General features: G+C 33.7%; 4 protein-coding genes and 1 non-coding gene across 5 annotated transcripts; 2 read left to right on the top strand and 3 right to left on the bottom strand.

Moving 5' to 3' along the window:
• Positions 1-2,117: 2,117 nt before the first annotated feature.
• On the top strand, positions 2,118-3,356 carry LOC125192910 (zinc-finger homeodomain protein 9-like). The gene has a single exon (XM_048090587.1). The coding sequence runs from the start codon at positions 2,331-2,333 to the stop codon at positions 3,108-3,110; it is 780 nt and encodes a 259-aa protein (XP_047946544.1). The 5' UTR covers positions 2,118-2,330; the 3' UTR covers positions 3,111-3,356.
• Positions 3,357-8,093: 4,737 nt separating this feature from the next.
• LOC125193091 lies at positions 8,094-10,762 on the top strand. The gene is made up of 4 exons (XM_048090821.1): positions 8,094-9,236; positions 9,581-9,985; positions 10,068-10,261; positions 10,337-10,762. Exons 1-4 carry the CDS (start codon positions 8,318-8,320, stop codon positions 10,589-10,591), a joined length of 1,773 nt encoding a protein of 590 aa, XP_047946778.1. The 5' UTR covers positions 8,094-8,317; the 3' UTR covers positions 10,592-10,762.
• A 138-nt stretch (positions 10,763-10,900) lies between these two features.
• Positions 10,901-10,980, bottom strand: TRNAL-CAG. Its single transcript has one exon. It is a non-coding gene; the product is annotated as a tRNA-Leu (tRNA).
• A 1,439-nt stretch (positions 10,981-12,419) lies between these two features.
• LOC125192245 (40S ribosomal protein S9-2-like) lies at positions 12,420-14,119 on the bottom strand. The gene is made up of 3 exons (XM_048089764.1): positions 13,986-14,119; positions 13,310-13,691; positions 12,420-12,777 (listed from the first exon to the last, which is right to left on the bottom strand). Exons 1-3 carry the CDS (start codon positions 14,011-14,013, stop codon positions 12,597-12,599), a joined length of 591 nt encoding a protein of 196 aa, XP_047945721.1. The 5' UTR covers positions 14,014-14,119; the 3' UTR covers positions 12,420-12,596.
• A 2,128-nt stretch (positions 14,120-16,247) lies between these two features.
• LOC125195749 (tubulin alpha chain-like) lies at positions 16,248-18,453 on the bottom strand. The gene is made up of 3 exons (XM_048093945.1): positions 18,287-18,453; positions 17,144-17,749; positions 16,248-17,054 (listed from the first exon to the last, which is right to left on the bottom strand). Exons 1-3 carry the CDS (start codon positions 18,377-18,379, stop codon positions 16,401-16,403), a joined length of 1,353 nt encoding a protein of 450 aa, XP_047949902.1. The 5' UTR covers positions 18,380-18,453; the 3' UTR covers positions 16,248-16,400.
• Positions 18,454-22,164: the final 3,711 nt, after the last annotated feature.

Consider the following 22,164-nt stretch of genomic DNA (forward strand, 5'->3'; position numbering starts at 1 on the left):
CGAATCTTTTAAGAAACACACAGAAAATAAAGTGAATATATGATAATAATAATAATAATAATAATAATAATAATAATAATAATAATTTTAATAATAATAGTAATAATAAAATACCTTTGTAGTGATTTTATAATTTAATAGAGATATAATTAAGAAAAATTAATTATTATGAAAATTAAGTCAAATATTTTAATTATACAAATTATAGAGAATGCATGTTTTTTTTTATCTCTAATTTACCTCTATAAATGCTAGTTCTTGAGGTCGAATCTGATGAGAAGCGCACTGAAAATACATGGACTTTATGAGTATAATTATATCACCAGATTATAGAACATTGTGAGTACAGCAAAATGTCGGCTAGTGATTTTATAATTTGATAGGAACAAATTAATTAGAACAATTGATTATTGAGAGAATGATTGAAACGTAGTAAGGTTTACATTATAAATATCAATACTTTTGGTCGAATTTAAATAGAAATGTATTTGAATAGTGTGACTCTTTGAGTATAATAATAATAATAATAATAATAATAATAATAATAATAATAATAATAATAATAATAATAATAATAATAATAATAATAATAATAATAATAATAACATATCTTTGTAGTGATTTTATAATTTAATAAGGATATAATTAATAAAATTTAACTATTATGAAAATTAAGTCAAAATTTTTAATTATACAAATTACAGTGAATGCATGTTTTTTTTATTTCTAATTTACCTCTATAAATGCTAGTTCTTGAGGTCGAATCTGATGAGAAGCGCACTGAAAATACATTGACTTTATGAGTATAATTATATCACCAGATTATAGAATATTGTGAGTACCGAAAAATGTCGGCTAGTGATTTTATAATTTGATAGGAACAAATTAATTAGAACAATTGATTAATAAGAGAATGGTTGAAATGTAGTAAGTTTACATTATAAATGTCAATAGTTGTGGTCGATTTTAAAAAGAAATGTATTAGAATAGTTTGACTCTTTGAGTATAATAATAATAATAATAATAACAACAACAACGATGATGATGATGATGATGATGATGATGATAATAATAATAATAATAATAATAATAATAATAATAATAATAATAATAATAATAATAATAATAATAATAATAATATATCTTTTTATTAGTGAAAATTGTGAATATAGAAAAATAGAGTGACTTTATTTGTATAATAATATTAATATATGTTCTATTTAATCAAACTATTTAATAAAACGATTGCGGTGAATGCATCTTTTTATCTCTAGTTTACTTTTATAAATGCCAGTTTCTAGCTCGAATCCACTAAATGCATAGAAAATAGAGTGACTTTATGAGTATAATAATAATAATAATATTATTATTATTATTTATTATTATAATATATCTTTCTATTAGTGAAAATTGTATGTATAAAAATTTATACCACCAGCTAACAACGTTAATCTGTCCCTGTAATTAGATGAGTGTGGTTTCACTCAAAAACAATGCAAGAAAACCAAAATTTGCAAACTTTATTTTATTTTATTTTTTATACTCAGTCTAAGTACTGATTTGAGTATTTAAAGTAATTAATGCCATGTTATAATTGCAAAGTAAGTCAGATTGTATTTCATTTCAGTTTCCATAAAATCAGAAAAATTCAATGTACTGTGAATTAAAAGTTTGTTAGTATTAAAATTGAAATAAGAAATTACAATAAGATGGCATAAATGGGAGTGGTTTCCTTTTGTTATACTTGAGCCTTCAAATCTCATAAAAGAAGAAACTCAGGAAATGACTTTTACTAGCCTCTGAGTTGGCTCTATTACATGGTCACTGGTTCTGTACACACACTATCCCACAGAGTTTAAATCCAGAATTATAATTTTATTCCTTTAAATTAATAAAACTAGGGAATTAGACAGTCAACTGTGGGTAGAAATTACTGTGTGTGAAAAGGAACAAGTCAAAAACCAGAGAGAAAATAGGTTGGCAAAGTGCATTTAATATGATTCACATGAGAAAAAAAGAGGCAGTTATGAGTTAACCACATAAATTAACTATAGTTAAATAGAAATAAAAATAAGTGGTGAAGACGCATCACCACGAAATCTAAGATTTTTATCATCATCATCATTCAAACAAAAAAACCAAACCCATTCTTGTTTTCTATCTCTCTCTAACTTAATCTCCTCATCTCCTCCATAAAGATTCTTGCTTTTTCCCCTCAAAACCCTAAACTCCACCTCTAATCTCAGCCCTTTAAATAGGAGTAAAAACTAAACACTCTTCACTCACAACACAAGCAAAAATTAAAATCAGTGCATAATCATTTTGATTTGATGGCGCTAAGCAATTCCGCAGCAGTCAAAACCCCCGATGCTGAATCCGAGACCCCGACCCGGATCCAACCCGGGAGCAACGGCGTGCTGAAGCGCCACGCCGTCGTGGTCACCTTCAGGGAATGCATGAGGAACCACGCGGCCGGCCTCGGCGTCCACGCCGTCGACGGCTGCGGCGAATTCATGCCTTCCTTCACCGATCCGGACTCGCTGAAATGCGCGGCGTGCGACTGCCACCGCAACTTCCACCGCCGCGACCCCCCGGAGGAGCCGGTCATCGAGTTCCACCCCCACCACCGCCACCTCCCCCTCCCGCCGCGCCTCAGCAGCGCCAGCCCCGACAATTCCCCGTCGCCGCCGCCGATCTCCTCCGCCTACTACCCCTCGGCGCCGCACATGCTGCTGGCCCTCAGCCACGGCCAGCCCGTCGGCGGCGGAGGGCAGAATCCGGGCTCAGGCAGCCGCAAGAGGTTCCGCACAAAGTTCACCCAGGAACAGAAGGAGAAAATGCTGGAATTCGCTGAGGGAGTCGGGTGGAAATTGCAGAAGAAAGATGAGGATTTGATCAGGGAATTCTGCAGCGAGGTTGGATTGGAGAGAGGGGTTCTGAAGGTGTGGATGCATAACAACAAGAAGAATCGTCGATCTGCTTCGCCGGCCGCGGCCAATGACGGCGGTGGAAGTGGAAGTGGAACTGGTGAAGAGAGTGACAGCAAAGAGGATGCTCAGCTGGAGGAGGTCAGCCACCACCACAACCATGATGGATCGTCTTCTTCTTGAATGGAATTGAATCTCTTGGTTGAGATTAATAATTGGTTTAAATTAAAATAAAACAGGTTTTAGATAGTTGAGGAAAGATAAATTGAAATTTCGGCTGGAATTTGAGGGAGTAGTTCTGCTTCTTAGATTCATACCTTGATTAAACTTTGTTTTGCTTAGCTATGATGATTAGCCTTTATCAAATATGTGGGAAACATATATTTGATTATTTACAGTGACATTTATCTAAATTGGTCTTCGCGTTAATGATTTTGTTTTATTTTATTTTATTTATCGCATGCATCCTAATTCGTTCTATTCAAAGGTTTGTCTGAAATCAAGCAGCAAAAAGAGGTTATATTAAACAATTGGGGCTTAATTAATAATTTCTTAATCAGGTCAGAGAATGACTGACATATCCAGATTTAATAAAACGATTATTCTACATATGTTAAGTTAATCTTGTATGTGTTGTACTTTAGATGTCATGATATCCTCTTTTATTTTTGCATCTTTTGCTTTATCTCATCTAATCTTTATCCCAGTGGAGTCGTGGACAGTAATAGATTTGACATTGTCTTTTGAGGGTTTTATTTATCTATATTGTATTTCGACAAAAATTAAATATAAACATAAAATCTATGCTTTCCTAATCTAATATTAGTACCTATTTGTTGTCTTAATATAGCTCTGAAATTCTTGGAGTGGCAGAGTTCTTTTAGGTGCCATGTTTTGTTTCATGTTTATTGCAGACATATAAAGCTCTACACAAAATTAGAAAGTATTAGGTCGTGTTATTGCCATTTAAGTTAATTTAACCAGCTAATTAAGTAAATCCTACATGTATTTACTTCCCTTTTAAGGCAAGCGGAAATAATTATTGAAAGGTGGGCAAGATGTGTCGCTGTCTTGTCCATAACCTATTAACCCCTACCATGCCAGTTGATTGTGTTCGCAAATCAAAACACATTTCAATTTAGTTCTTCAGTTCATAAACTCCAGACTAGTTTAAAAAATATAAGAACTATATCATCCACAACTACTCATTCGTTCCCTTAACTATTCATATGTTTTTTTTTTTTTTCTATTTCTTTTATTCAATAAGTTATTTATTTCAGTATAATTAAAATACAAAATCCATTAAAATCCTAAAATTTCATTTTATTAAAATTCATGGAAGCAATTCCAACCTATGCGTGAGAGACTTCTTCTTCTACTTTTTTGCTACATTTTTAGAGACCCAACCTATTTTTAAGTCCCTTAATAAACTTTCAACTTGATTCTAATTGTGACTCGTATCGGTGTTTAGAGCATTTTACACATTAGGTAGAAATTTGTTAGTAATGGGGTAAATTTTGAATTACATTAATAACTTTTTTTAAAATATAAACTAGTTGCATATGAAGCCATTATAATTGTGACTCGTATCGGTGTTCAGAACATTTTACAATAAGGTAGAAATCCGTTGTATAACGGATATATTTTGAGTAATGGGGTAAATTTTGAATTACATTAATAACTTTTTTTTAAATATAAACTGGTTGCACATGAGGCCATTCTAATTGTGACTCGTTGTGTTTAGAACATTTTACACATTAGGTAGAAATCCGTTGTATAACGAATATATTTTAAGTAATGGGGTAATTTTGAATTACATTAAGGCTGTGTTTGGTATATGGAATTGGAGGTGTAGAATTGAAATTGGAAACTTCATTCCAAATCCGGTGTTTGGTATCACAAAATTCTTGGATTTGGAATTGAATTTCAATTCTAAATCCTCCAATTCCACAATATGAATTCCATATCAAAAGTAATGGAATTCCAAATATTTATTAAATTACACACAGCACACTTCACACACAAACGCGCACACACACACACACACACACTTCACACACAAACGCACACGCACACACACACTTCACACACAAACACAGCACACACAGCACACACATTCACACACACGCACACACTGCACACACACACACGCGCGCGCACACACACACAGCACACACACAATACACACTCACAACACACATTCACAGACACACAAACGCGCACACATCTTACACGCGCACTGCACATTCACACACACACACACACTGCACACATTCAAATTTATAAATTCAATTCCATATCAATTATTTTATTTTGCCAAACAAAAGATTGGGAATTGAATAATTCCTTACAATTCAATTCCATAGAATTTCAATTCTAATTTAATTCCAATTCCGTGTACCAAACGGACCCTAATATCTATTTTTAAATATAAACTAGCTGAACATGAAGCCCATTCACATGCCGCTAGTGGGCTTCACGGCAAAAGCTAATTGGCCGAGGAGGGGCTCATGCGTGGAGGGGCAGGCCCCCTTCCATCACTTGGCCGAGTAACCGACGGAGGGTGGGGGAAGGGCCGGAATGCATGGAACGTATCCCCAACCCGTCTCGTCCCCCAATCATAACGAGCTTTGCGTGTTGTACATACTTTTATAATATATCACTCCTTAATCAAATATCATAGCATAACCATATCCATAATAACTGAAAAGAAATTAAACATTTACATTATTCATAACCCGTAACACTAAGAAGTACTTTGTTGTCCCTTATGGACTCTAATATTCCATATCAATTGTTAAGGGCAAAATTAATCTTATTTCTATTTATAAAAATTATTTAATAATATTTTTTTCTTATTTTATTAAAATAATGTCGCCGGTCATAGTCCATGTTCCAAGCGGCACATGGGAAAACTGATCCAATATTGGCCCATATTATATGCGGTTTTATACAATGAAAACTGATCCAATCTTGGCCCATAAACTCTGGAGCATAATATAATAGTATCATCTATATACAAAAATTAAGTAGAGAAAATAATTAAATCTATTTTGGAAATATAGGATAGTATAGAGATTCATCTTCTTTGTGCATGATAATTCCAAATATACTAGTACAAAATAATGCCAAACATAACAAAAAACTTATTCATGACTATTATCATCAGTTGTGCTATGCACGGAGCCTATAATTTTTAGGTACTGATTACACATTTATATAAGTCCATGGAAATAAGAACCAATATCATTGCTAGAGTTTAAAAATAAGAAATGTACAATAATATTTTATTAAATAAAATAATAATTTAATTAATTAAATGTAAATTGAAAAAAATATAGATTAGTACACTTTAAAATATCTATTACAAACACAGAAATCATACTTCAAATAACATAATAAACATAATCAATACAAATTAATCTTAACGTATAGTATTCAAATTAAACAAAATTTCATAAGTGAAGAACAAATGAAAAAATATACTACTAAATGTTTATGAATATAACTCACATGAAACAATAGTTCATAAGTTTAGAATACAAAACTAAATAAATTGGTATTAATATTAAGTAAAATGAATAATCCTGGTCAAGCTATATCAAATAAGGCCTTTAAGTGAATGATATTTCTACTACTATAATCAAAATATTATTACTCACTATAGCCCATCTCAAATTATAAAAACTAATATTAAAATTTTACAATGATCGATACAAAGTCAAGTTCATGAATTTATGAATTGATAAAAAGACTACAGGGAGTGATCAATTGCTAACTCATCATTTAATTACTAACTACAACTAATTTAAGGCCATAGAATTTTAGAAAACGTGCGGTCTACAATTTGTCACGTGTAATTTTCATTTTTATTAATAAAATCAAAAAAGATTAAAAAAAACGTCAAATTAGGGTTTTAGATGAAAATGTCAATATAGTGTTTCGAAAATATCAACACAATGCTTTGAGAATGTCAACATGATGCTTTAAGAATGTTAACCCATTGCTTATATTGACATTCTACATGTATTATATTGATATATTTTATATAGTATGTTGACATTTTTGCTTTACGAAAAAATTAAAAAAATTTGAATTTTTTTTCAAATTTTGACGTTGGAACATATGCATATATGATATCGTTGGAATCCTTGTAAAATTATCTTTAATTTGATATATGTTATATGAATTTAAAGTTTTGAGATTTCTTTTAAAAGTTAGGTATAACTAAACATGTAGTTAATTGACATTAATACCCCTATTGATATTTTATGGTTATAATCCTATTGGCTTTATTAACGTTTTTTGTTGATCGTATTGATATTTCTTGGTTGATGATCTAGGCCCTTAATTTGAATATCTAATGGCTATTATTTAGTTGTAGTTAGCAATTAGGTATTGAGTTAGCAATATAACACTCCCCATTACTATAATTTATTAGATCTAATTAAGTAAATCCAAGACATTAGGGATCTTTTATGAGTTGTTTTCCACTTTGGTAGTTTATTCAACGTGAGATATTCTTGGGTTTTTGGTATAAAAAAAGAAAAGAAAGAATAGTATTTGATTAATTATAATTACTTTACCTAAGAACTAATCATAAACTCGGTGAAAAATTAAGAATAGCATTCCGTAGAATTTCATTACACTTTCACGTTATCATCAAAATCAGTCTACTTTTATGTCACAAACAGTAATTACAAAGTGACTTACGTCATAATTTTGCATTTGCGACAGAATAACTATTCAGCCCTAAGATATGATGAATTGATGATCCTTCCATAATTATGCTGATATTAAATTATTTTGGTGTTGTGATGATCCTCTAATAATTCTAAAATCATGTGATGTCATGGTCCTACCCTTGCGTCGGTCCAAAAATTCCCAACTTTAATTTATCTCAAATTGTAACCCCTCAATTTAATCTTCTTCCCTCTCTACATTTAACAAAACTAGATCAACCACACTGACCTCTCAACTCATATGTCATTCCGATAATGTCTGCCTCTGCCATATACCAATTTGCTGAATCAAGAAATAAGAATGTTACACACTAGTCTTACCACAATCATTGTATCTTATTAATGCATGTGACTCTCATGTAACAAACATCTCCAAACTAAGCAAGCACTAAGTCGCTGCCAGGTAACTATCTTCTTGATTTTTATCTTGATCTTCATTATCTCCGATCAATTTGGTCCCCTTTCAACCTCTTCTGATTCAGATTTCTCTGCTAATCATGTTTATTTTACAGATCAAAAGTCCATTTTCTTTCACTTATTCAAACTAGCCATGAACTCTATTTGGTTGCTTCAATCCCAATTCAAACCCTGCATATATCCCATCAAAAACCAAAAAAAAAAAAAAAGACAAATCTCCAATTTCTAAACATGAAGTTGAATCCTTGCTTCCTCTGCCAAAAACTGGTGTCTCTTTTCCATGCTATTTCTTCATTTCTGACCTATTTTTTCTCCTATTTTTCCAGGTGTTTTAATTTCATTAAATTTATTCTCTCTTTTCTGTTTGTTAATTGGTTGAAAAAGTCGGCAAAGAAAGATGTACTATTTCTTGAGGCAGGCCGTGGAGATGAAAACGAATTGGAGCTGCTGCATTTGAAATTCAAGTTTCCTTCATTTGATGAGTTCACAAGAATCAGTACTAACAAGAAAGATGATTCCTGCAATCTCAAACTCTCATCCTCTGCCTTGATTGAGGTACATACCACTTTCCCTCTTAGACACGTCGATGAAGATGCTGAGCTTGAGCAGAGAGAGGAAGAAGCAACTCCCAAGTTCAATGTTAATTTACTCCTACAACATTCTGTTGGTGAGTCTGAGATAAGCAGTGATGGAGGATCTTTAGACAGTGAGAGCTTTGGAGAGAATAAGGAATCTTTGAGTGAGAGCAAGAAAGTAGAAGAAGAGCAAGGTTTTGAGAAAGATTTTAGAGTGAATTCAAGTGGTGAAGGATTTGTATCAGCAGATGATATGGAGACAAATAATGGGGATTTGGAAAAGAAGTGTAGTCCTTTTGAGAATGATGGAGTTACAAACAAGTTGGAGTGTTTGTGGGAGCATCAGGAGCTGATTGAGCAGTTGCAGATGGAGCTTAAGAAGGTGAAGGCCACAGGTCTTCCTACTATTGTGGAGGAGTCCGAGACGCCTAAGGTCATCGATGACTTGAAGCCGTGGAAGATAGACGAGAGCGAGGAAATGCAGCATCGAGACTGCATTGCTGAGCTTCACAAGAGCTACAGAGAAATGATGCGTAAATTCGATATCCTCAACTACCAGAAGATGTATGCCATGGGTTAGTAGTTCATTTGCCTTTCATTTTACAATAATATTTTGGTATGTTTTGAATCTAGCTTGGTTATGTTAGTGTAAAATACATTTTTGTTCGAGAAAAGAACTTAGCAACCAATTTAGATAAGCTTGTAGCTTTACTAAGATAAGTCTCTATTATATCCTACTACTAAATCCAGTTTGTTATCGTCAAATATTCTTTAATTAGGCTATGGCTTAGATATTTGAAAAGAAGCAATATAGACTAGTTCATCACAACATTTAATAGATTGAACAACTCTGATCTTGTCAAATTTTGTAAGCCTTATAAACTAAAAGTAAATGAATCAAATTATTATGTAATTGCAGGTTTTGTGCAGCAGAATGATCCATTCCAACAAAAAGTGAAGCCAGCCCCAATGCTAAAGTCCCTAGTCTCGAAAAAGCCTTGGACGTCGAAACATAAAAAGCAGGGCAGCAGCCCAATGAAGAAGCTGATGAATGAGCTGCAGGGTGATGTGGAAGTGGTGTACGCAGGTCAGATGTGCCTGTCGTGGGAAATCCTGCAGTGGCAATACGAGAAGGCCTTAGAGCTATGGAACTCTGATCCACACAGTGTCCATTGCTACAACGAGGTGGTGGCCGAGTTCCAGCAGTTTCAAGTTCTCCTTCAAAGGTTCATAGAAGACGAGCCCTTCCAGGGGGGGCGAGTGCAGACCTATGTCAAGGCTCGTTGTGTTCTCCGCAATCTTCTCCAGGTTCCTCTCATAAGAGGTGACAACGTCTCTTAATCTGATTCTGTCGCGTCTCTCTATGTCTCACCTCATTACTAACTTTAGACGAATGGTTTTGGCAGAGGACGACAGAACAAAGGAGAGGAACGAGTATGTGATCGGTAGTGAAATGCTGGTAGAGATGCTTGAAGAATCGATACGCATATTTTGGGAATTCGTTCGTTCGGACAAGGATTGTGGCTTTGGGTCGTTGCCTGTCCTTCATAGCCCTCAAGACCTCAAGATGTTGATGCAGCTACGAAGAATTCTTCAAAAGGTTCTTAATTATTATTCTACATTCGCAACTAAATTGAAATATTAAATTTGATTGGAATGTTGATTGTGTATGCAGAAGGAGAGGAAGGTGAAGGATATATTGAGGAGTGAGAAGTGCATATTGAGGAGATTCCAAAAGCAAAAGAGGAGGGGAGATGAAGAAGCTCTTCATTTTTTTGCACAAGTAGATGTGAAATTAGTGTCACGAGTTTTAAGCATGTCGAGAATTAGTAGGGAGCAATTGATTTGGTGCGACAACAAGTTAAGTAGGATTAGCTTTGTTGGCACCAAAATCTACGTCCAACCTGCTTTTTTTCTATTTCCATGTTGAATCATTTTCTACTTGGATAGAATTTGATCTTATCTAGTGTTTGTATGCGTAATTGTTAGTATAATTGTTGGTTGTTTAAAAGTTCAATAGTTAAACAAGAGGGTTATAGAAATTATTCTTGAATATGTAGTTGAGTACATTTGTGTTAATAGTATGAGATTTATTGAACAACTCCTACACAATGTATATTATACACGTATGCCCGAGACAAATGATATGACGATGGTAGAATGAAATTCCACACTAAAAAAAATTGGCCCAACAACAATTACTCGTTATAACAAAATAAAAAATTTAAGAAAAATTTAATGTCAAGAGTGGGATTTGAACCCACGCCCTTTCGGACCAGTACCTGAAACTGGCGCCTTAGACCGCTCGGCCATCTTGACTCATGTTAAACCGTCTTTGTTTATTAATAATTCTACTTTCTATACTATTTGGAGAAAATTTATAAGGCAAATTGTGAAATTATTACTTTCAGTCAATGGAGAGTGAGAACTCTGGATGTATAACATCAGCTGTATTTAGTTTAAGTTCTCGCATATAAATAATTTAATTTAAGTTATAATACTGTCATTTATTAATACATACTATAATATTATAGAAAAAAAAAAGCCTTGTCTTAGATATATGATTTTACTTATCATAAGGAGTGATATGCTACTGTGAGTTCCTTATTTGTGTTAATATATGAGTATAGTTTAATAAATAATAATATGGAGTACTTATTATTCTCTCCGCCCCCAAAAAGTATGAACATTTGGTTCGGCCCGAGTTTTAATGCATAATTTGAACAGTAAAAGAGAGAGAGAAAGAAAAAGTTATTAAAGTATTGTTAGTGAAGAATGAGTACCTGTGTACCACCTCATTAGAGAGAAAAAAATTAGAAAGTTCATAATTTTTAGGGGTGAACTAAAAAGAAAATACTCCATCCGTCCCACTTTAGAAGTCCCGGTTGAGTTCAGCACGGGTTTTAAGAAATGTAAAGGAAAGTTGGTGAAAAAAGATAGTGGAATGTGGGTCATACTTTATTATATTAGTTTTAGAATTAAATGTGAGTGGAAAAATGTTAGTGGAATGTGGGGCCTAATACCATTTATGGAATATTCCAACCGGAACTCCTAAAGTGGGACGAATGGAGTAATTCTTACTTTTTAGGGACAGAGGGAGCATGATATAAGATAATAACCCTTTCAAATTCATTATTTTATATGGTACACTGGTACTCCTATTATTTAAATCCTTAACTTTTATGCATCGCCCTTATCTTTTTTTTGTTTGACCACATGTGTTCTGAACACCCCCTAAAAAACCGACTAATCCTGCGTGACTGGATTTGTGGATCAAGGCCGAAAATCTCCCAACGGATAGTAGAGTTTAAAGGCATAACAACAAGGTCACAATAAAATTTCGTCTAAATATGCTATATTTTGGGATTGAGGAAGCATTTACCACGGATAATAATTTGTATAAAAAAAATAATACAAGGCTATTTTTGAACAACTCAGCTATCCAAATTGGCTGTTGAAACCTAATTATGTGGCTTCAATAAATATATGAAAAAGTTGTTGCTCTTTAAACTTATAATTTCTAGGCCGAGGGGATGGATTTTGGAACATGGATACAACAACATGAGTAGGCTTACTTGAAAGATCGCATAGATCATATTTGTACATATCTAGTTAGGAATAGGGTAATGCTGAACTTTCCTCATGAGATAGATATAGGAGTCCAGGACTGATTATGATTCATTTGAGTCCAAAACTATGTACTAGTTGATATTGACATTGATAGCATGCCAGACTATCACATACTTTTGACTGAAGACTGAAGACATCAATATTCTGTATTCATTTCATTCTCGCTTAAAACACAAAATCGTTTGTGATAATCTCAAACAAAAAACTGATAGAAACAGATAGGAGTATATCAAAAGAAAACAAGAGAGATTCATTTTTGAAAGATCAATGAACCGTTACGAATAAGGTTATCACAGAGATGATGCTTATTCTTCATCCTCTTCTTCATCACCTCCACCAGCCTTCTTTGCGGCAGCTTTCTGGTTCTTTCGTTTGACTCTACCAGGACGACCACCGCCAAAGGGACTAGTAAGCGAGAAGTCTATATGCTTCTGTGAATCGACCCTGACCAGAAAGGAAGCAACATTTACTACCTGTCTTCCCACCCTGATCAATAAAGGAAATGAGAATATTAGATGAACCATTATAAACATGAGGAGAACCTTATATATGAAATATGTATTCCATATAGCACAAGAGAGAGTGGCTAGGTAGAAAGAACTGAACACTACCAAATGAATAATAACATAACTATGTAAAATATGGCCCAAATTTGACTTTAGATGTGTCTTAATTTGCAGCAACACAAGACATGGTATGAGATATATGCAAGCAAGCCAGTTGAAATGTTTACTAAAAACAAAGATTACAACGAAAATGCACAAATATATAAGGATATTATTCCAAAGATAATGCACAGAGAAGAGAATATTCAATATGTTAAGATATTTAAGATATTATCAGGAAAATGCACACCATTAAGCTGCCTATCTTAGACAAAAAAAAATACCTTTACTGCTTTTGATTGCAAACTAACCCAACAAAAGACATTCCTGATGACAATTTATGCTTTAATCTCCAATCCAAATATCATAAAGCAACCAGAGGTAGATAAACAAGAAAAGTGAAAATTTAATACCTAATATGCCTCTGCCTGATGAGCACACGGGCATGATGAATGGACTTGGCCATTCCCGCCTTGAACACAAGGGTCTGAAGGCGGCGCTCAAGAAAGTTCTCGACAGTGAGGGACAGCACATAATCGAGCTTGTTTTGGCTTTCATCCAAAAGGCCATACCTATTCATCCTACGGAGAAGGGCCTCGCCTTCAAAGATTCGGCGGGGATCCTTTTCATCAAGGGTGAGGAGATTCCTAGCATTGTTTCGGATGCGGCTCAATGCGTATTGCACCCTCCACAGCTCCCTCTTGCACCTCAGCCCATACTCCCCAACAAGCTTCAGCTCAGCATCCAATCGCTCCTTCTCATAAGGCCTGCGAGGCTTCTTGAACGTCTTACCATCTGCATCAAAATTGGCCATTAACAATCTTATAAAAAAACATTCTTCTATTATTTAATTATGAATCAAAAGGGGATGATATGGAAGAACATTCATACATAATTAAACTAGAACATGTCGAAATAATCAATAATTTCAAAACATGGTAGCATAATAAACTCTAAGCTCGATCGCAAATTAAAAACCTAAGGCTTGGTACCAAATCTGAACACAGTTCGACAAAGTAGAGAGATAATGCTTGAATATACGTCATACAAAAGGAGATACAGAATGATAAGTGAGAGATAGAAGCTTACAGTTGCGGTAGAAACTAACGTGCACCATTGTAAGAGGCTTCGCGGCTGAAGAAATCGAAAGCTTTTGCAGAGAATATATGTACAACCCTAAAGCAATTTTCGGAGTGTCTAATTTGGGCCGAGAACGGGTAGTTCTTGATTTTATGGGCTTTATCCATTTCCTAAACTATATTTTATCAATAAAATAATCAAGTTATATACGAGTATTCAATTATTTAAGCATTTTCCACAATTAGATATTTTCAAGTAATTTTGTAGATACCCAAAAGCATCTCGATCCTCCGATTTAGGTTTCATGTGGTCGTCTATCACAGAATTCTTCAAACTTTGTAACTAGCCTTCTTTTGATTTGCATGGTGTTGAGGGAGTACTAGTTAGTTATTGTTAATGTTGACTTGTTTTGTTGAGATGTAATATAAAAATAGTTATAGATACTCCTTATTAATTTGACAAATCTTAAATGCAAATTATGTGAGGCCTAATATAATGATTTCATTTGAATTTAAAGAGAGATAGATCTACCAAGTTTTGCAATGCGAATAATAATGTCTAAGTCATCTCCAACCATTTACACCAAACTCAAATTTATTTTTTGAATTTGGGTCACACCAAAAAGTAATTATATTCCAATCATTTACATCAAACTCGAACAAAAAAAAACTTCCAGATTTATACTTTTTTCAATTATACCTACGTACTTATTTAATTTACAGTTTAATCCCACAATATTTTAAGATTAATTTATATAAACTCAATAACTAAACAAATTTTTTTTATTAATATATTTTGTATTAAATATAATTTATAATAAAAATATTACACTAATTTTAAAATTGAAATACACTAAACATAAAAATTCAAATAGGAGTATAAATTTAAACACATTTAAAGTATCCCAATTACTTAAAACATAAAAGAAATAGCTAAAATTTAAGACTCATTGTTCCCACAAAATAGCTAAGTTTTTTTAGATAATATTCATTCCTATATTAGTAAATTTATTAATTATTACTTGCAAAAGAACATGGCTATAGTCTCATGATAGAATAGCTTGCTAATTCCTATTTAATTATTTTTCAATGGAAAAATATTTGCAAATTTCAAAATAATTTATGTGTAAAATACAGCGGCTAAAATATATTAATGGAGTACTACTCAGCATGATCAAAATAATACATGTTGATTTAATATATAAAAATAATAATAAGGACAAATATGCAGTATCTCAAATTTTTTGCAGTAGCTACTCATTTATGGTATTTAATTTAAATTTGATGTTGTTTCATTAAAACCCTAAAAATTGATTTGAGTATAGTGTATTGGAGTATTTTTTACACCAAAAATGAGATTTGGTGTATAATTAGAAGTGGTCTAACCCATTATTGTAATATTTAGTGATTTGCCCCTATATTTAGAACAAACCATTTTCTTATGATTGTTCAATGACTTCAAGGGGTGACAATTGTGTTGTCATCGTGCCAGGAACTCGGCGGGAAGGGCTTATAATACCATACAAGGGATTAAATATATATATATATATAGAGTGTTTGGTTCATGAGATTCAATCTTATAACTTAATTCTTGATGAATAATCATGTGTTTATTAATCATAGTCTATTTGACAAAAATAATCTCACAATTCAATCTTAGATTGTATCTTGATATTATTTTATCTAGGAAACCGAACGGCCATCTAAGGTGACTACATTTTGGATTCTATAATTTTTTTTAAAAAATACTACTCTCGTCTCCCATTAATTGGCACGATTTAACTTGACATGAGTTTTAAGAAATATAGTCAAAAGTGATACTATAGTAAAAAAATGCGAGTATATTGAGTAGGCGGAATTTGAGTCCATTATCAAAAATAATACTCCTATAGTATACTAAAAAAGTAAGAACGTAATTGATTGGAGACAAAAGAAAAAAGAAATTAGTGTCAAATTGGACGCGGGAGAGTGTTAAATTTTTTTTAAAAAAAAACTTGGAAAACGACAAAAAAAAAATGGAGTAAGTACTATAACACTTAATAAAAATATCAAATCAAATTTAAAACTTAAAAATGAGAGAAACTTGATGATAATGGTAGATACCAAAACAACCGCTCCTGCTTGAAAAACAAGTTGCCATCTACCAACATCTTTATCAAAGTTTTGTCTTCTTGCGTTAGTAGCATTAAGTAATTCTCAAGTTTGAATAGTTCTAATCTTTCTTTGGTTCAAATTATCAATAACTCATTTCAATAGAAAATGCCAACAAACATAAACCAAGAGTAAGCACGCCGACACTGGTGGAGAATATCAGTAAGGAGATAGTACATGAAAATAGTCCATCAAATACAAATACAAACACAAACCAAACAGGATACTGCAAAAACACACTTAAAAAGCAAGCACGGATAGTTCAACCAAGATCTCAGTACTCCTCATTCTCATCATCATCTCCTTCGGCAGACTCAGCCCCAACTTCCTCATAATCCTTCTCGAGAGCAGCCAAATCCTCCCTAGCCTCAGAGAACTCACCTTCTTCCATACCCTCACCAACATACCAGTGAACAAAAGCACGCTTGGCATACATCAAGTCAAACTTATGATCAATCCTTGAGAAGACCTCAGCAACGCTAGTTGAGTTGGAAATCATGCACACAGCCCTCTGCACCTTCGCCAGGTCTCCACCAGGGACAACAGTTGGTGGCTGGTAGTTGATACCACACTTGAAACCAGTCGGGCACCAGTCGACAAACTGGATGGTCCTCTTGGTCTTGATAGTGGCAACAGCTGCATTCACATCCTTGGGGACGACATCACCTCTGTACATCAGGCAGCAGGCCATGTACTTCCCATGGCGAGGATCACACTTCACCATCATGGATGAAGGCTCAAATGCAGTGTTGGTGATTTCAGCAACAGAGAGCTGCTCATGGTAAGCTTTCTCAGCAGAGATCACAGGGGCATACGATGAGAGCATGAAGTGGATCCTTGGATATGGAACCAAGTTGGTTTGGAATTCATTCACATCCACATTCAAGGCTCCATCAAACCTCAGAGATGCTGTCAAGGAGGAAATCACCTGCAATTTGGTTAAGGGTTTGATCAGATATATAAGTTAACCCGTTATGTTATGCTTTCAAATATCAAACTCTGAAGTAAATATTATACCTGGGAAATAAGCCTGTTCAGATTGCAGTAGGTGGGCCTATCAATATCAAGTGATTTGCGGCAGATATCATAGATAGCTTCATTGTCAAGAAGCACAGCAACATCAGTGTGCTCAAGAAGGGAATGAGTGGAGAGCACGGAGTTGTAGGGCTCAACCACAGCAGTCGAAACCTGAGGGGAAGGATAAATGGTGAAACCCAGCTTCGACTTTTTACCATAGTCAACAGAGAGCCTCTCAAGCAGAAGAGATCCGAGCCCAGATCCAGTACCACCACCGACAGCATGGAAAACCAAGAACCCCTGCAGTCCAGTGCAGTTATCCGCAAGCTTGCGGATCCTATCAAGGCAGAGATCAACAATTTCTTTGCCGATGGTGTAATGGCCTCTGGCAAAGTTGTTGGCAGCATCTTCCTTGCCACTGATAAGTTGCTCTGGGTGGAACAGCTGACGGTAACTGCCAGTGCGTACCTCATCAATCACAGATGGCTCAAGATCCACAAACACAGCACGAGGCACATGTTTCCCAGCGCCAGTCTCACTGAAAAAAGTGTTGAAGGCATCATCACCACCACCAACGGTCGTATCACCAGGCATTTGCCCATCAGGCTGCAATACAAGTAAATTAAAGTTCAGTTGGGCAAATATGTATTCGTATAACAAGATCTGAGATAAATAACATAAAAACACCACACTATCTATGAATATTTAATCTGTTACACCACAACGACATCATGATTTTCTTACATACAAAATAACATTAGATCTGATATAATTAAAGCGAAGTAACAACAATTCCATGACACACGTCATTTTTCAGTAACTTCGAGTAATGAAGATAAGAAAATACCTAGATCAAATGAGATTTTCAAAGGAAACAAAAAATGTATACATATCTACTTGAAATGCCAAAAATCAAAGGGTTTTTCAACAGATCTGGCGAAATTATACGATAAATGAACAATAACGAACAGCTACAGATACAGAGCCGATTTAACAAAAATGTAGCTAAATCTCATACAATCAGAAGTAGAAGCACAATAGAAGATCAGATCCGAGTATAAAATAGGCATTTTCGACAAAAAAAAAATCCTCATATATGACAGTAAGAGAATAAAACATCAGATGCAATGGATTAAGAGGAACCTGAATCCCGTGCTCAAGGCAGTAGAGCTCCCAGCAGGCGTTTCCGACCTGAATACCAGCCTGGCCGATGTGGACTGAAATGCACTCTCTCATTTTCGAAATGAAATTTGAAAGTAGGAAGAAAAGAGGGAGAACAGCAGATGCGTATACAAAGACGCTCTGGATGAATTGTTATGGAGTAGAAGATGGTTAGCAGTTTTATAGGTGAATAATTTGAAATGATCTTACGGCCGGTTGGAGTCCGTCAAAAACTTAAATATCGACCCAAAATGGGATAACACTGTAAAAATATCGCACCAATATTGGAAATTTGGAATATTGGATAACAAAGTACTACTCGTAACAAAACAAGCCATCCTCAATTTCTACATCATATCATAATACTATAAGTAACCAAATTACTTCATTAAAAAATTTAAAAGTACATGTCCAAAAAAATTAAAAACTACGTGATTCTGAGTCGAAGCAAAGTTGAGCAATAATGTCATCGTGCATCTCCATAGCTAATTCACAATATTTTTATCAGATCCTCGTACAATTTTTCGTTTTAGTAGGTCCTTATACTTTTATCCTAACTTTCATTAGGTCCTTGTACAATCTTTTATTTTAGGGACTTTTTTACATTTATCTTGGATAATAATCTAAATTAATTAAACTTAATGAACTTTTTAATATTCCATTATTTAACTTAGCATAATCTATAAATATAATATCATCTTGTTATCCAATAATCTCAATAAGTTGTAGAGAATAATAAAAAGATTAACCGTGATGATTGAAGATTAAAATCGAAGTTTTTTTAGAATAACTATCCGAATTTTCAATTGATTATTTATATTTATATTGAAAGATACGTTTCCTGAATATTTATAATTATAAGATAAGTTAAATAATAAAATTAAAAGGTTCATTAAATTTAATTAAATATAGATAATTATCTAAGATAAAAGTAAAAGAATATTTTAAAATAAAAATTGTATAAGGACCTAATAAAAGTTATAATTAAAGTATAAGGACCTACTAAAATGAAAAAATTGTACGAGGATGTGATGAAATTTATGAGAAAGGTATAAGGACCTATTAAAATGAAAAAATTTCTACATCATATCATAATACTATAAGTAACCAAATTACTTCATTAAAAAATTTAAAAGTACATGTCCAAAAAAATTAAAAACTACGTGATTCTGAGTCGAAGCAAAGTTGAGCAATAATGTCATCGTGCATCTCCATAGCTAATTCAGACATCCTCGATGTATCTTTCTTCATCAATTCCTCCAACTGGAAAGTTTTGCTCATCGTGTCCATAGTACTAGCAATGTGATCGAGAGTCTTGGCTCTCCGAGTATAGGCAGTTCAGTTTTCATCGTTGGACCATTTCGCTTCGCTTTTCTATTCTCCGCTTCAGTTCTTTGTAAAAAATAATACAAGTAATAGACATAAGTATTTAAATTATAGTAACTTAAATGGTAAAATGTCTGATTAAATACTCCAACAGTCCCCTCCCTCCTATATAGAATATTACCTTTTCGGCATGAGTTTTTATGTATTGTTGTTTTGTCAGTTAAATTGAGAAAAGATAGAGTAAGATCAAAAGTAAGAGAGAAAAAGAAAAAAATGGAATAAGTATGAGAGTGAAACTTTCTATTTTTGACTCTTACTTTATCTTTTCTCAATTTAACTAACAAAAAATAGATTAGTTTATTCTCGGCGTGCTCACAAAAAATAGATTAGTTTTACCATTTTGCAATGTTCACCAAAATTAGACTAAGTTTAAATATGGAATATTTTCAATAAATAATACTCCCTCCGTCCCCAAAGAGTATGAACTTTGGATTCGGTACGAGTTTTAATGCATTATTGGTAAAGTAAGAGAGAGATAGATAGAGATAGTTTTTTAAGTAATGTTTGTGGAGAATATGTCTCACCTTATTAGAGAGAAGAGAGTTTCCGAAATTGAAAGTTCATACTATTTGGGAACGGATGAAAAAGGAAATAGTGCATACTCTTTAGGGACGGAAGGAGCAGCGACGGAACTACGTAGTTCCAAGCCCCCGCACCAGCGGGGGCTTGGCCGGCACCGAAACCCGACCCCGCCTTATACCTCCGTTCTCCGACCGGTCTCCGCCCTAGATCAAGCCCTGCACTCCCACTGTTTAGACTCCAAGGATACTTAATTGGGCTAATAAGTTTTGGTCCATTTATATAATTGTTGGGCTGATTTTAATTTTTGGCTATAATAAACTAATAATGCCCTTGACATAAGCAGCAGCTTCAGATAAGAATTTGATGAGTATGTAAATGTTTTTAATTTTATCAAATAAAAAAATCTTAAGTGCATCAATGTGCAGTACGTCTCATGTTTTTTATAAGTTTTATTTGCCCCAATACCTCCTAATTTACTTGGTACTTGGATTAAGATCACTGGTATGGTATGGTAGAATTAGAATTAGTACTCCCTCCATCCCACAAAAGATGTCACACTTTTCCTTTTAGTTTGTCTCATAAAAGATGTCACATTTCCTTTTCTGGAAAAAGTTCTCTCTCACATGAATATAAAAATTATATTTTCTCTCTCCATTTAACACACAAAATAAAACTTCCTAAAATCTCATGCCGTCCCACAAGTGTGACATCTTTTATGGGATGGGGGGAGTAGTATAAAATTATTTGTATTATGCAAGTAGTAGTTAATAAATTTATTAGTATGTGAAACTTATTAAGGCAGATTTATAAAATAGAATGGGAGATGAATAAACAAATACTCCCTCCGTCCCGCTTAAGATGTCACGTTTTCCTTTTTAGTTTGTCCCAACTAAGATGACACATTTCCTTTTTCGGTAACTTCTCTCTCCAATTAATACACTCAACCACTTTTTTCTCACTCCTAGGAAAATATTCATCTATCTTTATCTCTCTACTTTAATACTTACAGCCATCTTCTTTCTCTCTAATTAAACATTTTAACCAATAACTCATAAAATCCAGTGCCGGCTGAGCAATGTGTCATCTTAGCCGGGACGGAGGGAGTAATATATTAATTGTATATATTGAGAAATAAATTTTCAGAAAAATCAGAATGAGATTGTTCTTAGGTGATTTCAAGACATAGTGATTTATCCAAAACAGTTACTCCCTCCGTCCGCCATTAGAAGTCCATGTCCATTTTTACTAAATGGTATATACATCTCATTTTTCACTAACTCATTCCACTCACATCCTATTATAAAAACTAATACATAGAAATGATTCTTACATTCTACTATCTTTTTTCATCCACTTTCTTTTACATTTCTTAAAACTTGTGCAGATTTCAAATGGGACTCTTAATGACGGACGTTGAGAATATCATCTAGTGTGCAGTAAAAGTTGTACAGACAATACATGTAAAGTTAAATATTTTATTATTATTATTATTATTATTATTTTAAAATTTTCAGCCCCGACTTATTTAATTTCCTGGTTCCGTCACTGGGAGGGAGTAATCATATACTACTCCCTCCGTCCCCGATTAAGAGTCACACTTTTACATTTCAATCCGTCTCCAATTAAGAGTCACACTTCATTTTTACCATAAATGGTGAGTAGGTCCCACAATCCACTAACTCCCTTTACTCACATTTTATTATAAAATCAATATAAAAAAGTGGGTCCCACATTCCACTAACCTTTTCAACCAACTTTTCTTTATATTTTTTAAAATCCGTGCCCGGTCAAAGTGTGACTCTTAATCGGGGACGGAGGGAGTACATAATTTATAATATGAACTCCAGTGTCCAGTAACACTCATTTTAGTACCCCCTCCGTCCCTCCATAGTAGAGACATTTCTGTTCGGTACGAAATTTAAAAAAAAATGTTTTAAATAAGTTAGATAAAA

Source organism: Salvia hispanica, chromosome 6 (genome assembly GCF_023119035.1).
Source record: "Salvia hispanica cultivar TCC Black 2014 chromosome 6, UniMelb_Shisp_WGS_1.0, whole genome shotgun sequence".
Taxonomy (NCBI): domain Eukaryota; kingdom Viridiplantae; phylum Streptophyta; class Magnoliopsida; order Lamiales; family Lamiaceae; genus Salvia; species Salvia hispanica.